We start from the raw sequence: 19,026 nt of genomic DNA on the forward strand, positions 1-19,026 counted from the left end.
ACGTTGCTGGCGCGGACAGATAGTCAAGAGGAGGCTGCCTTAGTGGCAGCAGCTCCTGCGGTCTTCTGTGGACGCGCCTTTGTGCGCCAGTTGGATTTTTGGTCCTTGGCTGAGTTAGAGGACGAGGCCGAGGGCTTAGAGGACGACCAGTTGGAGGAACGAAAGGAACAAAACCTCGACTGGTTCCTACCCTGGACAGGTTTCCTGGTTTTGGTTTGTGGCATGGAAGTACTCTTCCCGCCAGTAGCTTCCTTAATAATTTCATCCAGTTGTTCACCGAATAGCCTGGACCCAGCAAAAGGGAGCCCAGCAAGGTACTTCTTTGAAGAAGCATCTGCCTTCCACTCTCGAAGCCACAAGATCCTGCGGATAGCGAGGGAATTAGCCGAAGCCACCGCAGTGCGGTGAGAAGCCTCCAGCATGGCAGACATGGCATAGGATGAAAAAGCGGAAGCTTGGGAAGTTAAGGCAACGATTTCGGGCATAGATTCCCTGGCGAGGGAATGCATCTCCTCCAAAGAAGCAGAGATGGCTTTGAGAGCCCACACTGCTGCAAAAGATGGGGAGAACGAGGCCCCTGCCGCCTCATATACAGATTTGGCCAGAAGGTCAACCTGGCGGTCAGTGGAATCCTTAAGAGAGGTGCCATCAGCCACTGATACCACGGTCCGGGCTGAGAGTCTAGACACCGGGGGGGTCTACCTTTGGTGAATGAGCCCACTCCTTGACCACCTCAGGTGGAAAGGGAAAACGGTCATCAGAGCCACGCTTTGGGAAGCGTTTGTCAGGACAGGCCCTAGGCTTGGTCACAGCGGCCTGAAAACTGGAGTGGTTAAAGAACACACTCTTTTGTCCTCTTAGGCAAGGTAAACTGGTGCTTTTCTGACAGAGAGGGTTGCTCCTCTGATACTGGCGGATTGAGGTCCAGTACAGAATTAATGGACGCAATCAAGTCACTAACATCTGAGTCACTTTCGGACAGATCAACGGGGCATATGGAGGTAGCCTCCGAGCCCCCTGTAAAGGCATCCTCCTCGTCCTGCGAGTCAGCCTCTGAAACAGAGGCACGGGACGAGGAAGGGGAGGGAGCCCTACGTCTCCTCTTAGGAGGACGGGGCCCGGGACCAGATGAAGAATCGTCTGTGAGCTCCGCTGAGAGAGCCCTAGCAGCAGAGGCACCCTGTGAAGGGGGCTGATGCATGTTCAGCAAAGTCCGGGACAGCTGTCCCATGGAGTCGGCAAAAGACTGGGAGATAGACCTAGATAAGGATTCTACCCAAGCCGGGGGTTCAGCCACAGGAGCCGGAGCAGCCTGAGAGACCACTGTGGGTGCGATTCCAGGCTGAGGCATTGTCAGGTTAGAGCAGGCATCACAATGTGGATAGGTGCTCGGTTCGGGCAGTATGAGCTTACATGCAGTGCATACTGAATACAGCTTTGGAGCCTTGCTCCTCGTGTGAGACATGCTGCTGGAGTGGGGGCTCTGCCAGAGTGACCCCCAGAGGTATATACAGAGGCCCACAACCAGAGGTTGTGGCTTACCAGACCGCTGGAGCGGTGTTGTGTGCCCTCCAGATCCCGAAGCCCGGACCCCCAAGCACCTCAGCAGGGATGCTGCAGCCAGTGATGATCGCAGAGAAAACGCTGATAAAATGGCGCCGGAGCGAGGAGAGGGGGACCAACTCTGAGAGTGGGAACTGGAGGGCCAAATAGACTTACAGGGGAGGAGACATGTACTCAGTGAGGAGTGTCCCTCCCCTGTGCCGAACGGCCGCTGGGCGGAGCCGCACTGTCCCTCTGCATGAATGACATGCGAGGGCAGTGAAACCGAAAGTAGGCCTCCGGCGAAGCCGGGGCCTAAATTTGAGCGGTGCGGCCGGCGCGCAGGCACCATCGGCGCGGTTCTCAGGCGACAGCCAGAGAACCGGCCGGAAATGTCAGAAAACTCACTCAGCACACTCTCCCACCATAATAAAGTACAGGGACCCCCAGAATATAAACGTCTCAGGTACTTAGCTTGCTGAGACGCAGGGTTCCAAGTCCCTGGGGATGAGTGCTCCGTCCAGCAGGATCCTGAAGGGCTGCGGATGGAGACCGGTCTCCTGCAAAGCATGGAGAACCGTGCTGGCTCCCACTTCAAGCCAGAGCCCGAGGGATGATGAAGGAGCGCGGCATGTAAGGCTCCAGCCTTGGAATCAACCTTAACAGCACCGCCGACACAGTGGGGTGAGAAGGGACATGCCGGGGTCCAGACTTGGACCCGCTTTTCTTCAAACTCTTTCCAAAAATCAAAAATCAGATGAGAATGCATGTGTGGATGTATGCCTCCTGAACACAAAGCAATGAACTAGCTAGATTTGGTTCTCCAGGGGGTGTATAGGCTCAGAGGGAGGAGCTACACTTTTTAGTGTAGTACTTTGTGTGTCCTCCGGAGGCAGAAGCTATACACCAATGTCTGGGTCTCCCATAGGAACGATAAAGAAAATGGCATATATGGACAATATAACAGTCTTACAACTTACAGACAAAGCTCACAGGTATATACATACACAATACATAGCGCACTGTGATTAATGAATACATGAACTCCAATACTGCGATAAACGTTAAAGACATAAGGTACTCTGTTAGTGGTTTTTTGATCAAAGAGCACAAAAGCCATCAAACCACACACAGGTACTCATACATCTCACGTTGGTCACGCTCAATTTGCTGTGCTGACATGCTCACCTCCTTAACCATGGATTTAATAAGCTTGTTTGCTTCCTGGAGATCATCTGGGTTCTTACTTTTCAGCAGTTTGGCCAACAACTGAAAGATAACAAGACACAATGTATAAATACAATGTGATATAAGCGAGACAGACTTTCCCGGGCACAAACCCTCAACCTACCTTAGATCTTTCTTCATCATCAAAAATTGGATTTTTGGGTCGAATTGGTGGTGAAGGGATCAATGTTCGATCCACTGGGATCACAGGATCAGAAAGTACAATTCCTGGGCAAGAGATGTACATTGAAGTTAGACATTAATTTAAGGGGTTTCTGGGGGGAGGCTGCATTTACAGGGTGAGTAAAAAGGTTTCCCAGCTTGATAAAGAGCTGGTGCCAGGGTCTAGTCAACTCCCTCTCTATGTATCACCGGTGTGTAAAGAAAGTGGCTGAATGACTATTTTTAATAGCTAAGCCAGCCCCCCTTATCTGTCAAACCTGATGCAGATTCAAAGAAAGACAACTCCGAGTCGGTGCAGAATTATTTGCACATCCCATTCCATCAGATATGACAGTGGTCTGTGGCCAATGGACAGCTGAGAATACCACGTCTCACCTGCTTAGGTCTACGACTCCTCTTCTGATTAACTGGACGATGACGTTGCACCCAAACAAAAGAAGAGCCGCCAGAGCCGGCAGGTAAGGGGCGATACTCTCTTTCTTGTCCAGCAGTCACTGTCGTAACTGATAGAATGGGACAGAATAATCGATTTACACCACCTCTATTTCTCATGGGCCAAATCCAATGTGGAAGAGGGATGGACTCAGGGATGGCACTAAAGCCTTGACATTAGGGCAGCTTTCTTAATTTTCATGGGGCTATAGATTTCCCTGGGGATAAAAGCTAATTTTTAGGTTCACAGCAGCATGACACCTAAGCTGACTCTTCCAACAAAATAGGATTGCAAAATCCACTTAAGGCTCGAGTCACACTAGCATATGGCTTCCGATGAAAGCATTGGATTCGATATGCTAATGACCCCCTTTTCAGGCTCTGCTGCGAGCCTGAGCTGAGTGTCATGCGACTGTGACCCGATCCTGCAATCGAGTCACAGCTGTGAAGCGGAGGACGGGCTCTGCGGACGAGAGGGAGGGGTTAATACCCCCATCTCCTCCATTGTCAGCCTGTGCGTATATCGCACTGCACTGGGATAACCTCCGAGAGCAGTGCGATGTATCTCACACACACATTCACTTGAATGGGTGCAAATGATACGGCTCTTGCAGAAAATCGCAGCATGTTGCTACTTTTCTTGCATCCAGAATCTGGATGAGAATAAAGCTGACCAACTGCTGTCCCTCATTCACTAACATTGGTCAGAGTGCAATGTGAGATTTTCTCGCATTGCACTCGTCCGTTTTTCACGCTCGTTTGAGCATACCCTAAGGGACAGATATTGTGTCTGGATCTATGAGCTCAGTCACATTTACAAGGCACTGAAGGTGCAGTTACCTCGCTGTACACATGATTGGCAGAGGGTACCATGAGCGGCCTCCACTGACCATACATGAGCAGGCTATACTGTGAAGATGTTTAATTCTGGAAAAACAATTTCACGATATACATGAAAGAACAGCAGAAGAGAAGACGGTACCTTGTCTCTTCAGCATCTGGTAAGCATCTTTTATTTTATTCTCCTCCGGCAGGGCTACCGTCCAGCTGTATAACAAGCCGACAACTTTGCTCTTTACCTTCTCTGACACCCTGTCTCCCAAGTACTGTGAAGAAAATGTTCCCCTTAAATAGAATACAAGTAATATTCATACTGAAAGAGTAACCTGACAACCAATGACCAGTGATTGATCCATTGTTGTCAGATAGGGTTGGATCACACTTACCTTAGGAGACACAACCTTAATCAGTTCATTCAAAAAGCGAAATTTGCCCACTTCGCTGTGAAATCTTCTTCCGCAGTTCTTCATGCAAGCTTCCAGAACCTGAGAAGAAAGGAGCCCAGCAGTAAACAGGCAGCCCTCCATTGTACAGGACCAGTCCTAGTGGCCGGCTGATATTCTCCTCTTACTGGCAAATTTTTAATTTTTTCGTATAAAAAATAATTGGAGATAAATGAATATCAATGTATAATTACTGACGTCAAAAACAAGTAAAAATCCTTAGGGTGCGTGTCCACGATCAGTATTTGCAGCGTTTTGGACTCAACCTACCTCAGCTGCGTCCAAAACGCTGCGTTGTACAGTACAAGCACAGTGGATGGATTTCTAGAAATCTCCTGCCCACTGTGCTTCTTTTTTTTGCCGCAAACACTGACCTGCGGTGCATCTTTCCAGACCGCAGCATGTCAATTGTTTGCTGCGGAATCACATGCGTCCCCCATAGGGAGAACACAAGAGAGAGACCGCAGCACACTGAACCCTGATCATGGGTACAAGCAGCGGTGTTCTCCTGCGGAGGAGACATGCGCCCCTGAACGCAGCAAGTCCTGATCGTGGGCACATACCCTTAGGCGGGCTTTGCACACTACGACATCGCAGGTGCGATGTCGGTGGGGTCAAATTGAAAGTGACGCACATCCGGAATCGCATGCGACATCGTAGTGTGTAAAGCCTAGATGATACGATTAACGAGCGCAAAATCGTCGTAATTGTATCATCGCTGCAGCATCAGCGTAATCCATAATTACACTGACGCGACGGTCCGATGTTGTTCCTCGCTCCTGTGGCAGCACACATCGCTGTGTGTGAAGTCGCAGGAGCGAGGAATATCTCCTACCGGCGTCACCGCGGCTTCCGTAGGATATGCGGAAGGAAGGAGGTGGGCCGCTATTGGCCGCCTGCCGTCGCTATGACGCCGCACGACCCGCCCCCTTAGGAAGGAGGCGGGTCGCCGGCCAGAGCGACGGTCGCAGGGCAGGTGAGTGCATGTGAAGCTGGCGTAGCGATAATGTTTGCTACGCCAGCTATCACACGATATCGCACCTGCGACGGGGGCGAGGACTATCGCGTGCGACATCGCAGCATCGGCTTGCGATGTCGCAATGTGCAAAGCCCGCCTTACAGTTATTTGATGTACATACAACATGGCCGCAAGTCTGGGACCAGGGAGGGCAAAGTACTCACTGTGAGGGCCTGCAGCGCTTCCCATTCTTGTGGGGACTGGATTTTGTGAGCCAGAAGTCTGACTGCGATCTGTGGACTAAGAAGACAACAGAAATAAAACATGACTCCTAATACATAAAGTGTCTGTACCCAATAATGGCAGCTAAAACTCCCCGATATCCCACAAACGCGTTCTGCTGGCTTACCCTTCAAGTTCCTTGTTGATTTGGTCACAGAAACTAATGATATACTCCCAATCCTCTTGTCGATTACAGGGGTTTGTGGCCTTATCTGCAGAGAGAAAGAAAGGAGAATAAATATATGTGCTGCATTTACTTGGTCTCCATTATAAAGCAGAATCTACGAAACAGGGATGGCCAGAGGCAGAGTCCCATCATACTGCAGACTACAAGTACATATGGGGTCTAGGAGCGGATACAGACAGAAGGGGGCCTGTGCAAGAACAGTATGTGGACTCATCATAACACACAATCATCCCCTGCTTTGGAGGTGGGAATGGGCACCCGTGGGCCCCTGCAGAGGTTGCACAAATACTATTTCCACCCCCTGGTTCCATCAACGTATCTGTGCTTGGATGAGAATACTGCAGCACCCTAGACTATTCCTTATGATAAATCTGTGACCACAGCCGTACACAACAGTCACAGACAAGTCTACAGCAGCTGACATACAAGGCCTCTGACCGGCCGAATGGGATCCGGTTCCTTTTTAAGCAATGATCACTTAAAGGGGTGGTTCACCCATATTTTTTATTGTCTAGATCGATATTATATTGAGAAACAATGTTTCTCTCAAATACCTTGTGTTGGCAATAGTGCCTGTGAGAGGCGCTATTGCAGACCACTGATCCCGCTCCAGTGACGTCACCGTCAAATGCTGCACACGTCACATCCGTGCAGCCGGCTACATTCTGAGCCCATCTGCTCCCTGCTCCTCCTCCCTCCTCCCTCACAGCACGTCTCTTGCTTGCAGCGTTCTGCGAGGAGGGAGGAGGGAACGCACCGTGCTGTGCTAGGAGGGAGGAGGGAGGGGAGCAGGAGATGCGCCGTGCTGTGCTAGGAGGGAGGAGGGAGGATGGAGGATGGAGGAGGGAGGGGGGGAGGAGGGAGGGGGAGGAGGGAGGAGGGAGGGGGAGGAGGGAGGAGGGAGGGGAGCAGGAGATGCGCCGTGCTGTGCTAGGAGGGAGGAGGGAAGGGGGAGCAGGAGATGCGCCGTGCTGTGCTAGGAGGGAGGAGGGAAGGGGGAGCAGGAGATGCGCCGTGCTGTACTAGGAGGGAGGAGGGAGGAGGGAAGGGGGAGCAGGAGATGCGCCGTGCTGTGCTAGGAGGGAGGAGGGAGGAGGGAAGGGGGAGCAGGAGATGCGCCGTGCTGTGCTAGGAGGGAGGAGGGAGGAGGGAAGGGGGAGCAGGAGATGCGCCGTGCTGTGCTAGGAGGGAGGAGGGAGGAGGGAGGGGAGCAGGAGATGCGCCGTGCTGTGCCAGGAGGGAGGAGGGAGGAGGGAAGGGGGGGGAGCAGGAGACGCGCCGTGCTAGGAGGGAGGAGGGAGGGGAGCAGGAGATGCGCCGTGCTGTGCCAGGAGGGAGGAGGGAAGGGGGGGAGCAGGAGACGCGCCGTGCTAGGAGGGAGGAGGGAGCAGATGGACTGTGACAGCAGTGAAACACCGCTCAGAGTCTGGAAGAATGCGGCCGGCTGCACGGATGTGACGTGGCAGCACTTGACGTGACGTCACTGGACGAGGAGCAGCGGTCTGCAATAGCGCCTCTCACAGGCACTATTGACAACACAAGGTATTTGAGAGAAACATTGTTTCTCAATATAATATCGATCTAGACAATAAAAAATATGGGTGAACCACCCCTTTAAAGCTTTTTAAAAGGAACTTCGATCCAATCTGTAGAATAGAAAGACTGCAGCAATTTACTGACAAATTCGTAATAACAGAAGAGAGAATAAAGTGCGGCTAATATATTATAATAACCCAGGCAGGTTCATAAATCTGACGCACCTCTAGGCCGTTTAGTATAACGGTATACCACACCTAATACTTGGCTTCACTTTCAACAAAAAAATGTTGACCAAATTTTGCAGTATGGTACTGGATTCTTATACCATGGTCATCTGCTGAGAGAGTCATTCATGGTGATCAGATTCTCTCGTATGTGAGAATCAGATCAGAGATAAGGAGAAGATGGAGGGATTAATGTCTCCATTGCCTGTCTCCGCATATATCTGACTGTACTTGGATGTCATCAGTGCAGTCCGATGTTTCACACGCACCTATAGACCTGTATGGGTGTGCGTATCTGGGATATGTGGCCATTCGCAGCATGCAGCAATATTTTCGTCATGCCACTGGTCAGCACTGCCCCATAGTATAACATTGGGCTGAGTGCTATCCGATAACATAGGATAGCACTCATCTGTGTTATACGGTTCTAAAAATGAGCATCACTTAGTAAAGACTACTCCTTTCAAAGTGCAGCCCACCATAATGTGATGTCTTACGCCACTATGTACGTGGCATTGGCCATTTTGAGTTTATGGTGCAATCACTGAGCCATCACAGTTTCCCTGCCCTATCTCAGGATCTAGCTTGCGATGGATCACTCCACTTTTTACAGCGGCAAGAAGGCAATATTCTGGCAGAAGGAGCCATAAGACATTTCTGATAGCCCACTAGTCCAAAGCTAGCCACTGCATTGTAAAGACTAAGGCCACGTGCGCATGTTGAGCCCTGGGCTATCCTATGCATAAAGGATAACTTGCTACTTTGAGACTAACCCTTTAAGTGATGGCATATCCAAAAAAATACGCCGTTGCTTACTGAAGTAAACATATTGGCTTAGAAGAACTACCTTGTTCAAAAATAAGAGCTCTACTCACCTTCCCCAGGTCCAGCGAAAGTCAGTGCCATTGTCTGCTCTGCTGGTCACGTTGACAGCGCTGCAACCAATCAGTGAGATCAGCAGCTCATACCGAGCCGCTGAGCTGACCGATTAGCTGCAGCGCTTTCAGTGATGTCAGCGCTGCAGACAATAACAGACATCAAGAGCAGCGCTGGAGACAGTTTTTTAAGCAAATTGCAACAGGGAAAAATGATTTCTGAAACTGGAACATCCCTTTAAGTGGAGGTGATTTTTCCGCCAATAATCTGCGGATGTTGATATAGATTTAGCCGTAACGGGTGACAGGCGGCAGACTTCAAAGTCTGAAATCTGATACAGTCTGCATTGCATTCCTGTATGAGCGACAATTTGCCCCCGGCACGGTCACAACACCACCCGGGACGGTCGGGCCTAGTGTTACCCTTGTTGTGGGGCCTGGGGTCCTGTGTTGGGCATACCACACACCATGGTGGCACACAGTCCCCCTTTATTATAGCCATCTGGTGTCAGGCGAGTATGGCAATGGATGGAAATCAATGACCTCCATTCCATATAGCTGTGCCACCCGAGGCTGTGGGCACACTGGCACTTCTAGGACAGGTTAGAGGCAGCTCAGTAACATGCCCCCATGTGTACAGTAATGGGGCAGGTCTCACTACATTATGTGCAGGGGTGACAGTCACACTCATCAGTGCTATAGCCACTTGTGGACTTGTCAGCCTGGCACGGCTCAGCCATGCACATCAGATGCCCCCTATCATGCCCAACAATAAGAGCACGTCAGTGCGCATGTGCAGGAGCACAGCCGCGATCACCGCTATATACAGAGCTCTGAGGTGACCCGGCGGGTGTCGCTCTCTGTCACTCACTCAGCCAGGACTCCAGGGTCTCCCCGTCACTGTCCGCCATGATGTCAGCGGAGGCCCCGCCTCCTCCGCGGAGACTTCTGTGAACCGTACAGCTCCTGTCTCGCGAGACTTCACTGGTCTTCTGTACAGGATCGGGATCTCGTGAGAGGTCAAATAAAGATGGCGGCGCCCAGCTATAAGCTGCTCGTACAGCGGATCCGGGCCGGGTTACCGAGGTGTGTGTGTCCTAGTGTCATTACCGTAAAGTGAGAGGTGCGGTACAGCAGGAAGTGTTGTCATGGTAATAAGTGCAGGGGCTGCGCTGTCTGTGCAGACAGGGGACCCGGGGTAAAGGGCAGAGGAGGAGAGCTCCAGCATCCACATGGCTGTGGTCATAGAGGCGCCGCCTAATGGCTGTCCTCCTACTGAAGGGAGCATGAGTTCTGACCTCTGTGGCCACCATAGTCCTGAACTAGGCATGTCTGTAGTAGGTTGTAGTAGCACCGCGGGGGAGAAAGGTGGGAGGTTACCAGGGGTTATAATGGCTGTGGAAGCAGGGTACGCACTACTGGCCAACCCCTGCTTATCACTGTCTCTAGTGGGCATTGTGTCATCATGTGACTGCTGCAGCCAATCTGCTAATCAATATTCAATCAGTGGCGCCACCTGATGGGAATAGTGGGAGCGCACTACCATTGTTCTCATTCCATTGGTGGGGCCCTGTAAGTGATCAAGCAGGGGATGCCCAACAACAGAAGCAAATGATCTGCCACCCTTGCCGATCTGCCCCCTTCCCCTCGCTGATCTGCCCCCTTCCCCTCGCTGATCTGCCCCCTTCCCCTCGCTGATCTGCCCCCTTCCCCTCGCTGATCTGCCCCCTTCCCCTCGCTGATCTGCCCCCCTTCCCCTCGCTGATCTGCCCCCCTTCCCTCGCTGATCTGCCCCCTTTCCCTCGCTGATCTGCCCCCTTCCCCTCGCTGATCTGCCCCCTTCCCCTCGCTGATCTGCCCCCTTCCCCTCGCTGATCTGCCCCCTTCCCCTCGCTGATCTGCCCCCTTCCCCTCGCTGATCTGCCCCCTTCCCCTCGCTGATCTGCCCCCTTCCCCTCGCTGATCTGCCCCCTTTCCCTCGCTGATCTGCCCCCTTTCCCTCGCTGATCTGCCCCCTTTCCCTCGCTGATCTGCCCCCTTCCCCTCGCTGATCTGCCCCCTTCCCCTCGCTGATCTGCCCCCTTCCCCTCGCTGATCTGCCCCCTTCCCCTCGCTGATCTGCCCCCTTCCCCTCGCTGATCTGCCCCCTTCCCCTCGCTGATCTGCCCCCTTCCCCTCGCTGATCTGCCCCCTTCCCCTCGCTGATCTGCCCCCTCCCCCTCGCTGATCTGCCCCCTCCCCCTCGCTGATCTGCCCCTCCCCCTCGCTGATCTGCCCCCTCCCCCTCGCTGATCTGCCCCCTCCCCCTCGCTGATCTGCCCCCTCCCCCTCGCTGATCTGCCCCCTCCCCCTCGCTGATCTGCCCCCTCCCCCTCGCTGATCTGCCCCCTCCCCCTCGCTGATCTGCCCCCTCCCCCTCGCTGATCTGCTGCACTCGCACCCTCATTGATCTCCTGGAAAAATACTTGAGTGCCCGACTGACTTCCATTATACTCCATACACGAGTCACACCCATCCGAGCATCCAGCACCATGTTCGCTCATCACTACTAGACCGTAATGCTTTATCTTGAATAACTGATGTCACTTTACATGTCCATTGCACATTAAGTAGCCAGTTATTACACGCGGCCATTGTAGTGATGTTGGCTGATTTCAGTTTAATGCAGGTGCGATGGAGCAGGTACAACCCTCAGTATTTGGACCCTGTCACAGATAAGGAGAAATACCGCCGTCCCTTTGAGGACCTTAGTAAAGAAGATCAGGAGAAATGGGAACTTAAGGTCGTCAGACCTATCAAGGCATGTCCGAACGGACTGACCAGCTCTGTCTTCACTGACCCGGCTATAAGGTATTTATCAAAAACACAAGATGAAATGATGTACGACATGTGCTTCACAATAGCTTTCATTCATCATGGTAGAAGGAATGGCTAACTAGATCTTCTGTAGTATTACCTCTAATTGCCACTGACTGGGATAGGTGGTATTCAGGACTTAATGGGGTTTATTTAATCATCTGTTCAGTTTGTATTGTAAATTCTGGTGACACAGCCACTTGGATCTCTGTACTTTGTCCTTTTCATACTGCATTTTCACTATCCGGCATCTTATGGTATTTTTCTGTTGCTGTTCACAGCAAATTCACCAACATGATGATGAAGGGCGGTGATAAGATTTTGTCACGACAGATCATGAACAGGGTGAGTCAGACATGTGTTCCCTCGTCAATGAAAGTAAATGGAATATAAAAAGGTAAAAAGTAACCTGACAGATACCCCAGGCTCCGAAACCACCACCATCTATTTATTGCTATTACTGTCAAGGCCTTAGGGTACTTTCACACTTGTGTTCAGTGCAGTTCGTTAACGCACTGCGCTATTCTCCATAGACTTGTATAGACGATGCACTGTAACGCAAGTGTCAGCGTTTTAAAAAAAATTTAAAAAAAAGCTTTACGTTGTTTTGTACGATCCGTTGTGCCATTATATGCAACGCATCCGTTGCATCCGTCACACAACGCAATGCAACGGAGGCCGTTCAACGCAAGTGTGAAAGTAGCCTTATTGTCTTCCTGATTACGGAATGGGACAAAAATAGGTTTTTTTAGAACTGCAGTTAAGATATGCTAATTAATGTATGAATGTCGTGGGGTGTTTATCTTTTTCCAGAATAATCATTCCACTAAACGTTATCACTCTGCTGTGGATGTGATAACATGATTGGCGTCACCGCCAGCTTTCTTTCAAATCTCTGCCACCCTGCCAGTGTGCAGTAAGCAGGGTGTATGGACCCTAGCTTCACTGATGCACTGTGCTTGCCTATGGAGGCAGCAATGACATAGGACCATGGGTGTATCCTGCTGCTACTAAGAGGCTGACACTATGCAATTTAAAATCTAGCTCCTCCTCAGCAGGGTACATCCACCGACTGAGACAAAGCTAATTAGTTATAGCTTGGCATCAGTTGGAGGCAGACACGGGTCTACTCTCAAATCCGTTTCTACCTGAACTCTGTGTTTTCTAATCTTTATCTTTTGAGCTAAAGATTGTGACTTGGGCAACAGGGTGCAATCTCTCACCCTGTCTTCCCACCTTAGAGACTGAGGGAACCATGTGGTTTGATCCATATCGTACTCTCTCTGGTCTGTACGACCTAACACATCAAGAGAGACTTGGGGCTGCCACCTGGACTGTCTTCGCCATCCATCCCCGGCCCAATTGTCCACCATAGCAGACAATTCAGGGGAGAAAACTGATACATCCCCAGAGACTACAGCGGGGTTTACACGCTGCGACATCGCTAGCATCGGCTAGCGATGTCGAGCGGGATAACACCCGCCCCCGTCATACGGCCGATATGTGGTGATCACTGCCGTAGCGAACAATATCGCTACGGCAGCGTCACACGCACATACTGCTCTGCGACGTTGCTCTGGCCGGCGAACCGCCTCCTTTCTAAGGGGGCAGGTCGTGCGGCGTCACAGCAACGTCACACTGCAGCCGTCCAATAGAAGCGGAGGGGCGGAGATGAGCTGGACATAAACATCCCGCCCACCTCCTTCCTTCCGCATAGCCGGTGGAGGCAGGTAAGGAGATGTCCGTCGCTCCTGCGGTGTCACACACAGCGATGTGTGCTGCCGCAGGAATGATAAACAACATTGCTAAAAAGCAGAAAACGATTTTTTTTATTTCGGGACGACCTCTCCGCAGCAAACTATTTTGCCCTCTTTTGCGATCGTTTCAGATCGCTCTTAAGTTTTACACACTGCGATATCGTTAATGACGCCGGATGTGCGTCACAAACAACGTGACCCCGACGATAATTCATTAACGATATCGTAGCATGTAAAGCCCGCTTACCTCCGAGGAGCCTTCGAGCCATCTCCCATTAGGTGAAGGATTTGGGACTGCCTCTGGACATTACAGCCATCCTTCCCTTAAACATGGACAGTGGGTGCTCCCTATCTGTTCTGGCCCAGGCTTTTCTCTCCTAGCTGCAACCTAGAACAGTGCATCCCATTCACTCCGTAGCTCCTTCCAAGAGATCATAGGATACAAATGCGATGGGTTCTGTCGGCCTCACTGGTCTGTCCCCTCAAATTCAGGCCTGGCTTTCTCCAAGCCACGCCTCCCAGTGTCATCTGACGCGCTGTACTTGTGGATTATCTTTTAACCCTGCCACCTCTTGCCAATCAGAGTTCCCCTTTCTTTTTGTCAATTACTGCCGCCCAGGCTCCTTGCATGCGTGTTCTCTGACCCTTTTTCTCATCCCCCCCCCCACACCATCTTCTAGCAGATGTTGCCCTGAGCTCCTGCATTCTCCTTGAGTCTCCATGGACTGTGGCCAATCGCTCAGTAAAGGATTAAGATCACCTTCTGACCGCTTATACGGCTTCAAGAACCTGGGTAGGCCTCCCTCAGGTGTTTTCCTACCACATGGAGTTCGAGAGTATTTTATTCAAGGAATAGGGGCATCCGGAAAGGTGTTTTCAGAGAAGGAGGCAAATGGATATCCTGTATCCTTTTTTTTTCTCCCAACCTCCTCAAGGTCTAAGCAGAGTTCCCCGATTGTTGATCTTCTGGTATTTTGGTTCACCACCAATATGATTCTGCCGCTTTCAGACAGTGCTTCTCACAAGGATTCAAATGACAGACACATTGAATCCCTGTCCAAATCTGCATTTGAGTCTGGCCACACATCTCTCAGCCCAGTTCTTGCATATTTTTCATTGTTCTAGTGGTCAAACCTTTTTATGATTGAAAAGAAAGACTGCTCTGTTCAACCCACCCTAGACCTCAAGCTCCTGAACAAGCGAGTCTGCATTCACTACTTCAGAATGGAGTCCCCCTCCCAATCATTGATCGTCTCCATGGAACCTCAAGAACTCTTCTACCCTATGGACATCCAGGATGCTTATCTCCACATATCCATTTGCATGTCTCATCAAATATTTCTCCGATTCACAGTACATGATCTTCACTTCCAGCTCACAGCTCTCCCCTTTGGTCTAGCTTCTAAACCCAGACTCTTTACAATGGTCATGGCGGCCATCATGGCCTTTCCTTATTTGGACAACCTTCTAATCAAGGCCGCATCCTATGGAGCCGGTTGCGAAAGTCTTTGAATCACTTTCGATATGGTGTCCCATTTGTGCTGGATCGTCAACAGGGCGAAGTTGTCTCTGATATTGTTTGATACTGCTTATGCCAAAGTTTTCCTTCCCAACGAAAACCTTTCCACCCTGTTGCTCGGGATTCACTCCTTCAGATGGAACTCACCCCGACTCTCTCTCCAGCACTGCATGGCTATGCTAGGCAAGATGGTCGCTGCAATGTAGGCCGTCCCTTTTGCACAGTTCCACACTCATCCTCTTCAGCTTGTTCTTCTGTCACGCTGGGACAATCTCCTCTGGACCATCCCATTGTTCTTCCCCCACGTGTGAAACAGTACCCGATTTTAATGAAAGCTCTCGCCCCTCATTCACCAAGGGCAATCCTTTCTCCCATTGCATTGGCTGATCCTGATGACCGTAGCCAATCTCCTTGGATGGAGCACCGCGATTCACCAGCTTGCAGGGACGCTAACACCCTCCCCTTCCTCCCCAAGAGTCCTCCCTCCCAATCAACATGTTAGCGGTCAGGGCATTTTACCTTTCAATCCATCACTGGCAGGACTGTCAGGCCATCCGATGCATATTCAATCCAACAACGCTACAACTGTGGCATAACCTCTCAATCACCAAGACTGAACCCATAGCACATTAGTAATGGTGGTCTCTCTCTCTCTCATGGGCTGAGCAGGATACTGGCAATCTCAGTAGTTCACATTCCAGTTGTGGACAACTGGGCCACTGACTCCTTAAAGCGGGAATGCCTCTCCTCGGGCGAATGGTCTCTGAATCCAGAGAACTTCAATCAAATCTGCCAATGATGGGACGTTCCTGAAGTCGACCTGATGACATCCAGGATGAATAGGAAGATTCCTTAGTTGATCTCCAGGTCCCGCTATCCCATAGCGATTGGTGTCTACAAACTTGTTCTGCCATGGTCTCAATTCAGCCTACCATATCTCTTCCCACCTCTACCCCCTGATAGCTCATCTCATCAAGAAGATCAAAGTGGAAGGAGAACCGGCCATCCTCGTGGCGCTAGAGTGGTCCAAAAACATATGATACTGTATATGTATGTAGGTAGTCAATCTTCTTGTGGATGTCCCATGGAATAATATTTATTCATTTATATAGCACTATTAATTCCACAGCGCTTTACATACATTGTGAGCCCCAATGGGGACAGTGTTGCCAATCTAAATTCCCTATCAGTATGTTTTTTGGAGTGTGGGAGGAAACCCACGCAAACACGGGGAGAACATACAAACTCCTTGCAGATGTTGTCCTGAGTGGGACTAGAACCCAGGACCCCAGCACTGCAAGGCTGCAGTGCTAACCACTGAGCCACTGTGCCACCCAAGGTCCCAGACTGCCCAAACCTCCTGTCTCAGGGGCGTCTCTTCCACCAGAAGTCATATTCTCTTAATTTAATGACAAGGCTTTTTGAAGCCGTGGTCCTAAGAGACACTGGTTTCTCTTACCAAGTCATACAGATAATGATCAAGGCAAGGAAACCCTCTTCCCGTGTTTATGAATGGACTGGATAGATTTTTTTTTTTTTTGTAGGTGTAAGGCTAGACTGGTACTTTTTGGAACCTTTCCTCTCTTCTCCTTTTTGCAGTCAGGCCCCAACTCCGGCCTGTCCCTTGGCTCCCTCAAGGCACGGGTTCCAGAGGACCCTAGCCATGTACTTTTGGGTCAAGAGTGTCACCCATTCTGTCCCGCCATATCTGCATCCCATGGTCCCCTTGGATATCTATCTAGTTTTGGGCATTCTTCAGGGTCACCCCTTTGAGACGTCGCCCTTTCTCTCTTCTCTTGGAAGGTTGCCTTTCTGGTGGCTATCAACTTTTATCAGGCGTCCCAAAGCTGGCAGCACTCTCCTGTCGTTCCCCCTTTTTTGTGTTTTTTCAGGACAAGGTGGTTCTTCACCCAATTCCTTTTTCCTCAAGGTGGTTGGTCTTTTCACCTCAATGAGGACATCATTCTGCCATCCTTCTGTCCATCCCTGCTTCATCCTGTGGAACAGTCACCTCATAAGTTGGATCTAGTCAGAGCATTACATATGTCTTTCCAGAATGGCACCATTCAGATGTTCGGACTCCTTGCTTGTGATTCTGGAAGACCATCATAGGACTCCCAGCTACTAAGGCCACTATCACGCGATGGATCCGCTTTAACATTTTGGAAGCCTATCAGGCAAAAAGGAGGCTGCCCCCATCAGAAGTCAAGGTTCCCTCCACCCATGCAGTGGGGGCTTCCTGGGCTGTACAACATAAAGCTTCCTGGTCACAGCTTTTGTAAAGTGGTTACCTGGTTTTCTGTTTATACCTTGTCAAAATTCTACTGCGTGCACCTCCACGCCTCGGCTGAGGAGTGCTTCGGCAGTGGCTCAGGTCATGATCATGGCTTTATTCCATTCCTGTTCTTTATCCCACCCTTTGGGATTGCTTTCCTATGTCCCCAAATGAAGCGCAAGAGAAAAGAGGATTTGGGTACTCTGTAAAATCCATTTTTGAGAGCCTTCATGGGGAGGGTTTTGTTTTCAACTATTTTATTCTCAGCTTTGTTCTTTCTGTTGCTTCTCTCAGTGCTTTCTGAGTAGCTTTTGTGCCACTTGGTTGGTGTACCCTGCTGAGATGACCTTTTTTCTTGCCTAGTGGCAGCAGCATAGACCTGTGGTTTCTTGTGATCCCCAATGAATGGTCTGAGAAAGGGATTTTACTGTGAGTAGCCCAAACCCATTTTTTTGGCTTATGAAAAAATTGATAAAACAGCTAAGCGGGGTTATTAGGCAGGGTTTAATGGTAGCAATAAATTCTTGTTGGTGCCTGGAGAAGCTGTTAGGCTCACTTTAAGGAGTATTGTGGACCAAAATAATTAACACAGAGTAGGTTTTAATTGATTGCTTTGGATTCCTGTCCATGGGGTTTGATAAAGTTTTACAGGTGGATTGTGCCACGCTTCTAGAAGTCCTGGCACTGAAGATCCAAAGATGGCTGAATGCCCTATATTAGTCAGTGGCATAGGCTTTTAATGGATCATCTAAGAAAAATGAGATATTTAGCACATATAAATGGCCATTTTGTATATCTGCCCAGTTGCCCCTTCACGGCATATCTCGTAAATTTTAATGGATCAGAAGGGAACATGCACGACCAACCACTCCTTTCTACTCAATCTGACAATTACATGTTGTTTTCCATATTTGTTTCAGACTCTGGAGAAAATCAAGAGAACACAGCTAGAGAAATATTACAAAGCAAGTCCGGAGGAGAGGGAGAACATTGAGTGCAACCCTTATGCCATATTTCACAAGGCAGTGGAGCAATGCACCCCCATCATTGGCCTCACAAATATACTGAAAGGAGGGAAATCCTATCAGGTATTTAACCACGTGAACTTGAAGGGTGTTTAGAATATTTATAAATTTATGTAATTATTTTTTTTTTATTTTTTTTTTTGGTGCAGGTCCCTGTACCCCTAACAGACCAAAAGCGTCGCTTTATGGCGATGAAGTGGATTATCACTGAAGGCCGAGAGAAGAAGGCTCGCCGCACTTTAATGTATGAAGGGCTTGCAGATATATTGCTAGAAGCCTTCCACGGTGAGGGGAATATTATTAAAAGGAAAAATGATCTCCATAAAATGGCAGAGGCAAATCGAGCCTTTGCTCACTTCCGATGGTGGTAGACATAAACCTTTATCACAGCTGAGTTCTGACCACATAAGGACTAATATTCCAGGTCATGAGAAGAGCTTCATGTATATAAACTAAACTACTTTTCTTTATTGTGATGTGTAAATATGTTTTCATTAATAAAAAGGAAAATTGTATTTCAAAATGTGTGATGACTTGTTCATGTCAGATGCCCTACTAGGGGTAGTTGTATATTGTTACCCTTTCTCACTTGCTCTATATTTGTATTATATGGATGGCCGTCTATTTCAGGGCATGTATCATTACTGTATATTACCTGCTGCAGGGAAATAAGCAACTTTTTGTAAAATCGCCCTTTAGCCAAAATTCACATATGTAGTGTTTTTTTTTTTTTTTTCCCCTGAGGTTTGGCCACTCACACTAAATTTTTTTCTTTTTCTTTTTCTTGTACCATCATACTCTGAGGGCTATAGTCTATACAGTGTGTCCACCCATATCCTGTCCACCGCCATTAATTTGAGAA

At 49.7% G+C, this 19,026-nt stretch overlaps 2 protein-coding genes across 2 annotated transcripts in view; one reads left to right on the forward strand and one right to left on the reverse strand.

The window, feature by feature from the left end:
• Positions 1-9,817, reverse strand: part of GGA3 (golgi associated, gamma adaptin ear containing, ARF binding protein 3) — a 50,025-nt gene extending 40,208 nt beyond the window's left edge. The window contains exons 1-7 of the mRNA XM_075349638.1: positions 9,604-9,817; positions 6,035-6,119; positions 5,850-5,925; positions 4,611-4,709; positions 4,367-4,490; positions 2,894-2,997; positions 2,731-2,811 (exon numbers count right to left, since the gene is read on the reverse strand). Of these exons, the coding sequence (XP_075205753.1) occupies positions 2,731-2,811; positions 2,894-2,997; positions 4,367-4,490; positions 4,611-4,709; positions 5,850-5,925; positions 6,035-6,119; positions 9,604-9,643 (609 nt within the window). The 5' untranslated portion in view covers positions 9,644-9,817. The remainder of the gene's footprint in view (positions 1-2,730; positions 2,812-2,893; positions 2,998-4,366; positions 4,491-4,610; positions 4,710-5,849; positions 5,926-6,034; positions 6,120-9,603) is intronic.
• On the forward strand, positions 9,598-18,687 carry MRPS7 (mitochondrial ribosomal protein S7). Its single transcript, XM_075349639.1, has 5 exons — positions 9,598-9,818; positions 11,391-11,582; positions 11,870-11,933; positions 18,060-18,227; positions 18,314-18,687. The coding sequence occupies exons 1-5, from the start codon at positions 9,763-9,765 to the stop codon at positions 18,533-18,535; spliced, it is 702 nt and encodes a 233-aa protein (XP_075205754.1). The 5' UTR covers positions 9,598-9,762; the 3' UTR covers positions 18,536-18,687.
• The last annotated feature ends 339 nt before the right edge of the window (positions 18,688-19,026 follow it).

This window comes from Anomaloglossus baeobatrachus, chromosome 5 (genome assembly GCF_048569485.1).
Source record: "Anomaloglossus baeobatrachus isolate aAnoBae1 chromosome 5, aAnoBae1.hap1, whole genome shotgun sequence".
NCBI lineage: Eukaryota > Metazoa > Chordata > Amphibia > Anura > Aromobatidae > Anomaloglossus > Anomaloglossus baeobatrachus.

Bases quoted from the DNA above. Each gene is read 5' to 3' on its own strand.
- MRPS7 (XM_075349639.1), top strand. From the start codon at position 9,763: ATGGCGGCGCCCAGCTATAAGCTGCTCGTACAGCGGATCCGGGCCGGG. The intron at 11,583-11,869 runs GTATTTATCAAA...TGCTGTTCACAG, and splicing joins TTCACTGACCCGGCTATAAG to CAAATTCACCAACATGATGA. The intron at 11,934-18,059 runs GTGAGTCAGACA...TATTTGTTTCAG, and splicing joins CACGACAGATCATGAACAGG to ACTCTGGAGAAAATCAAGAG.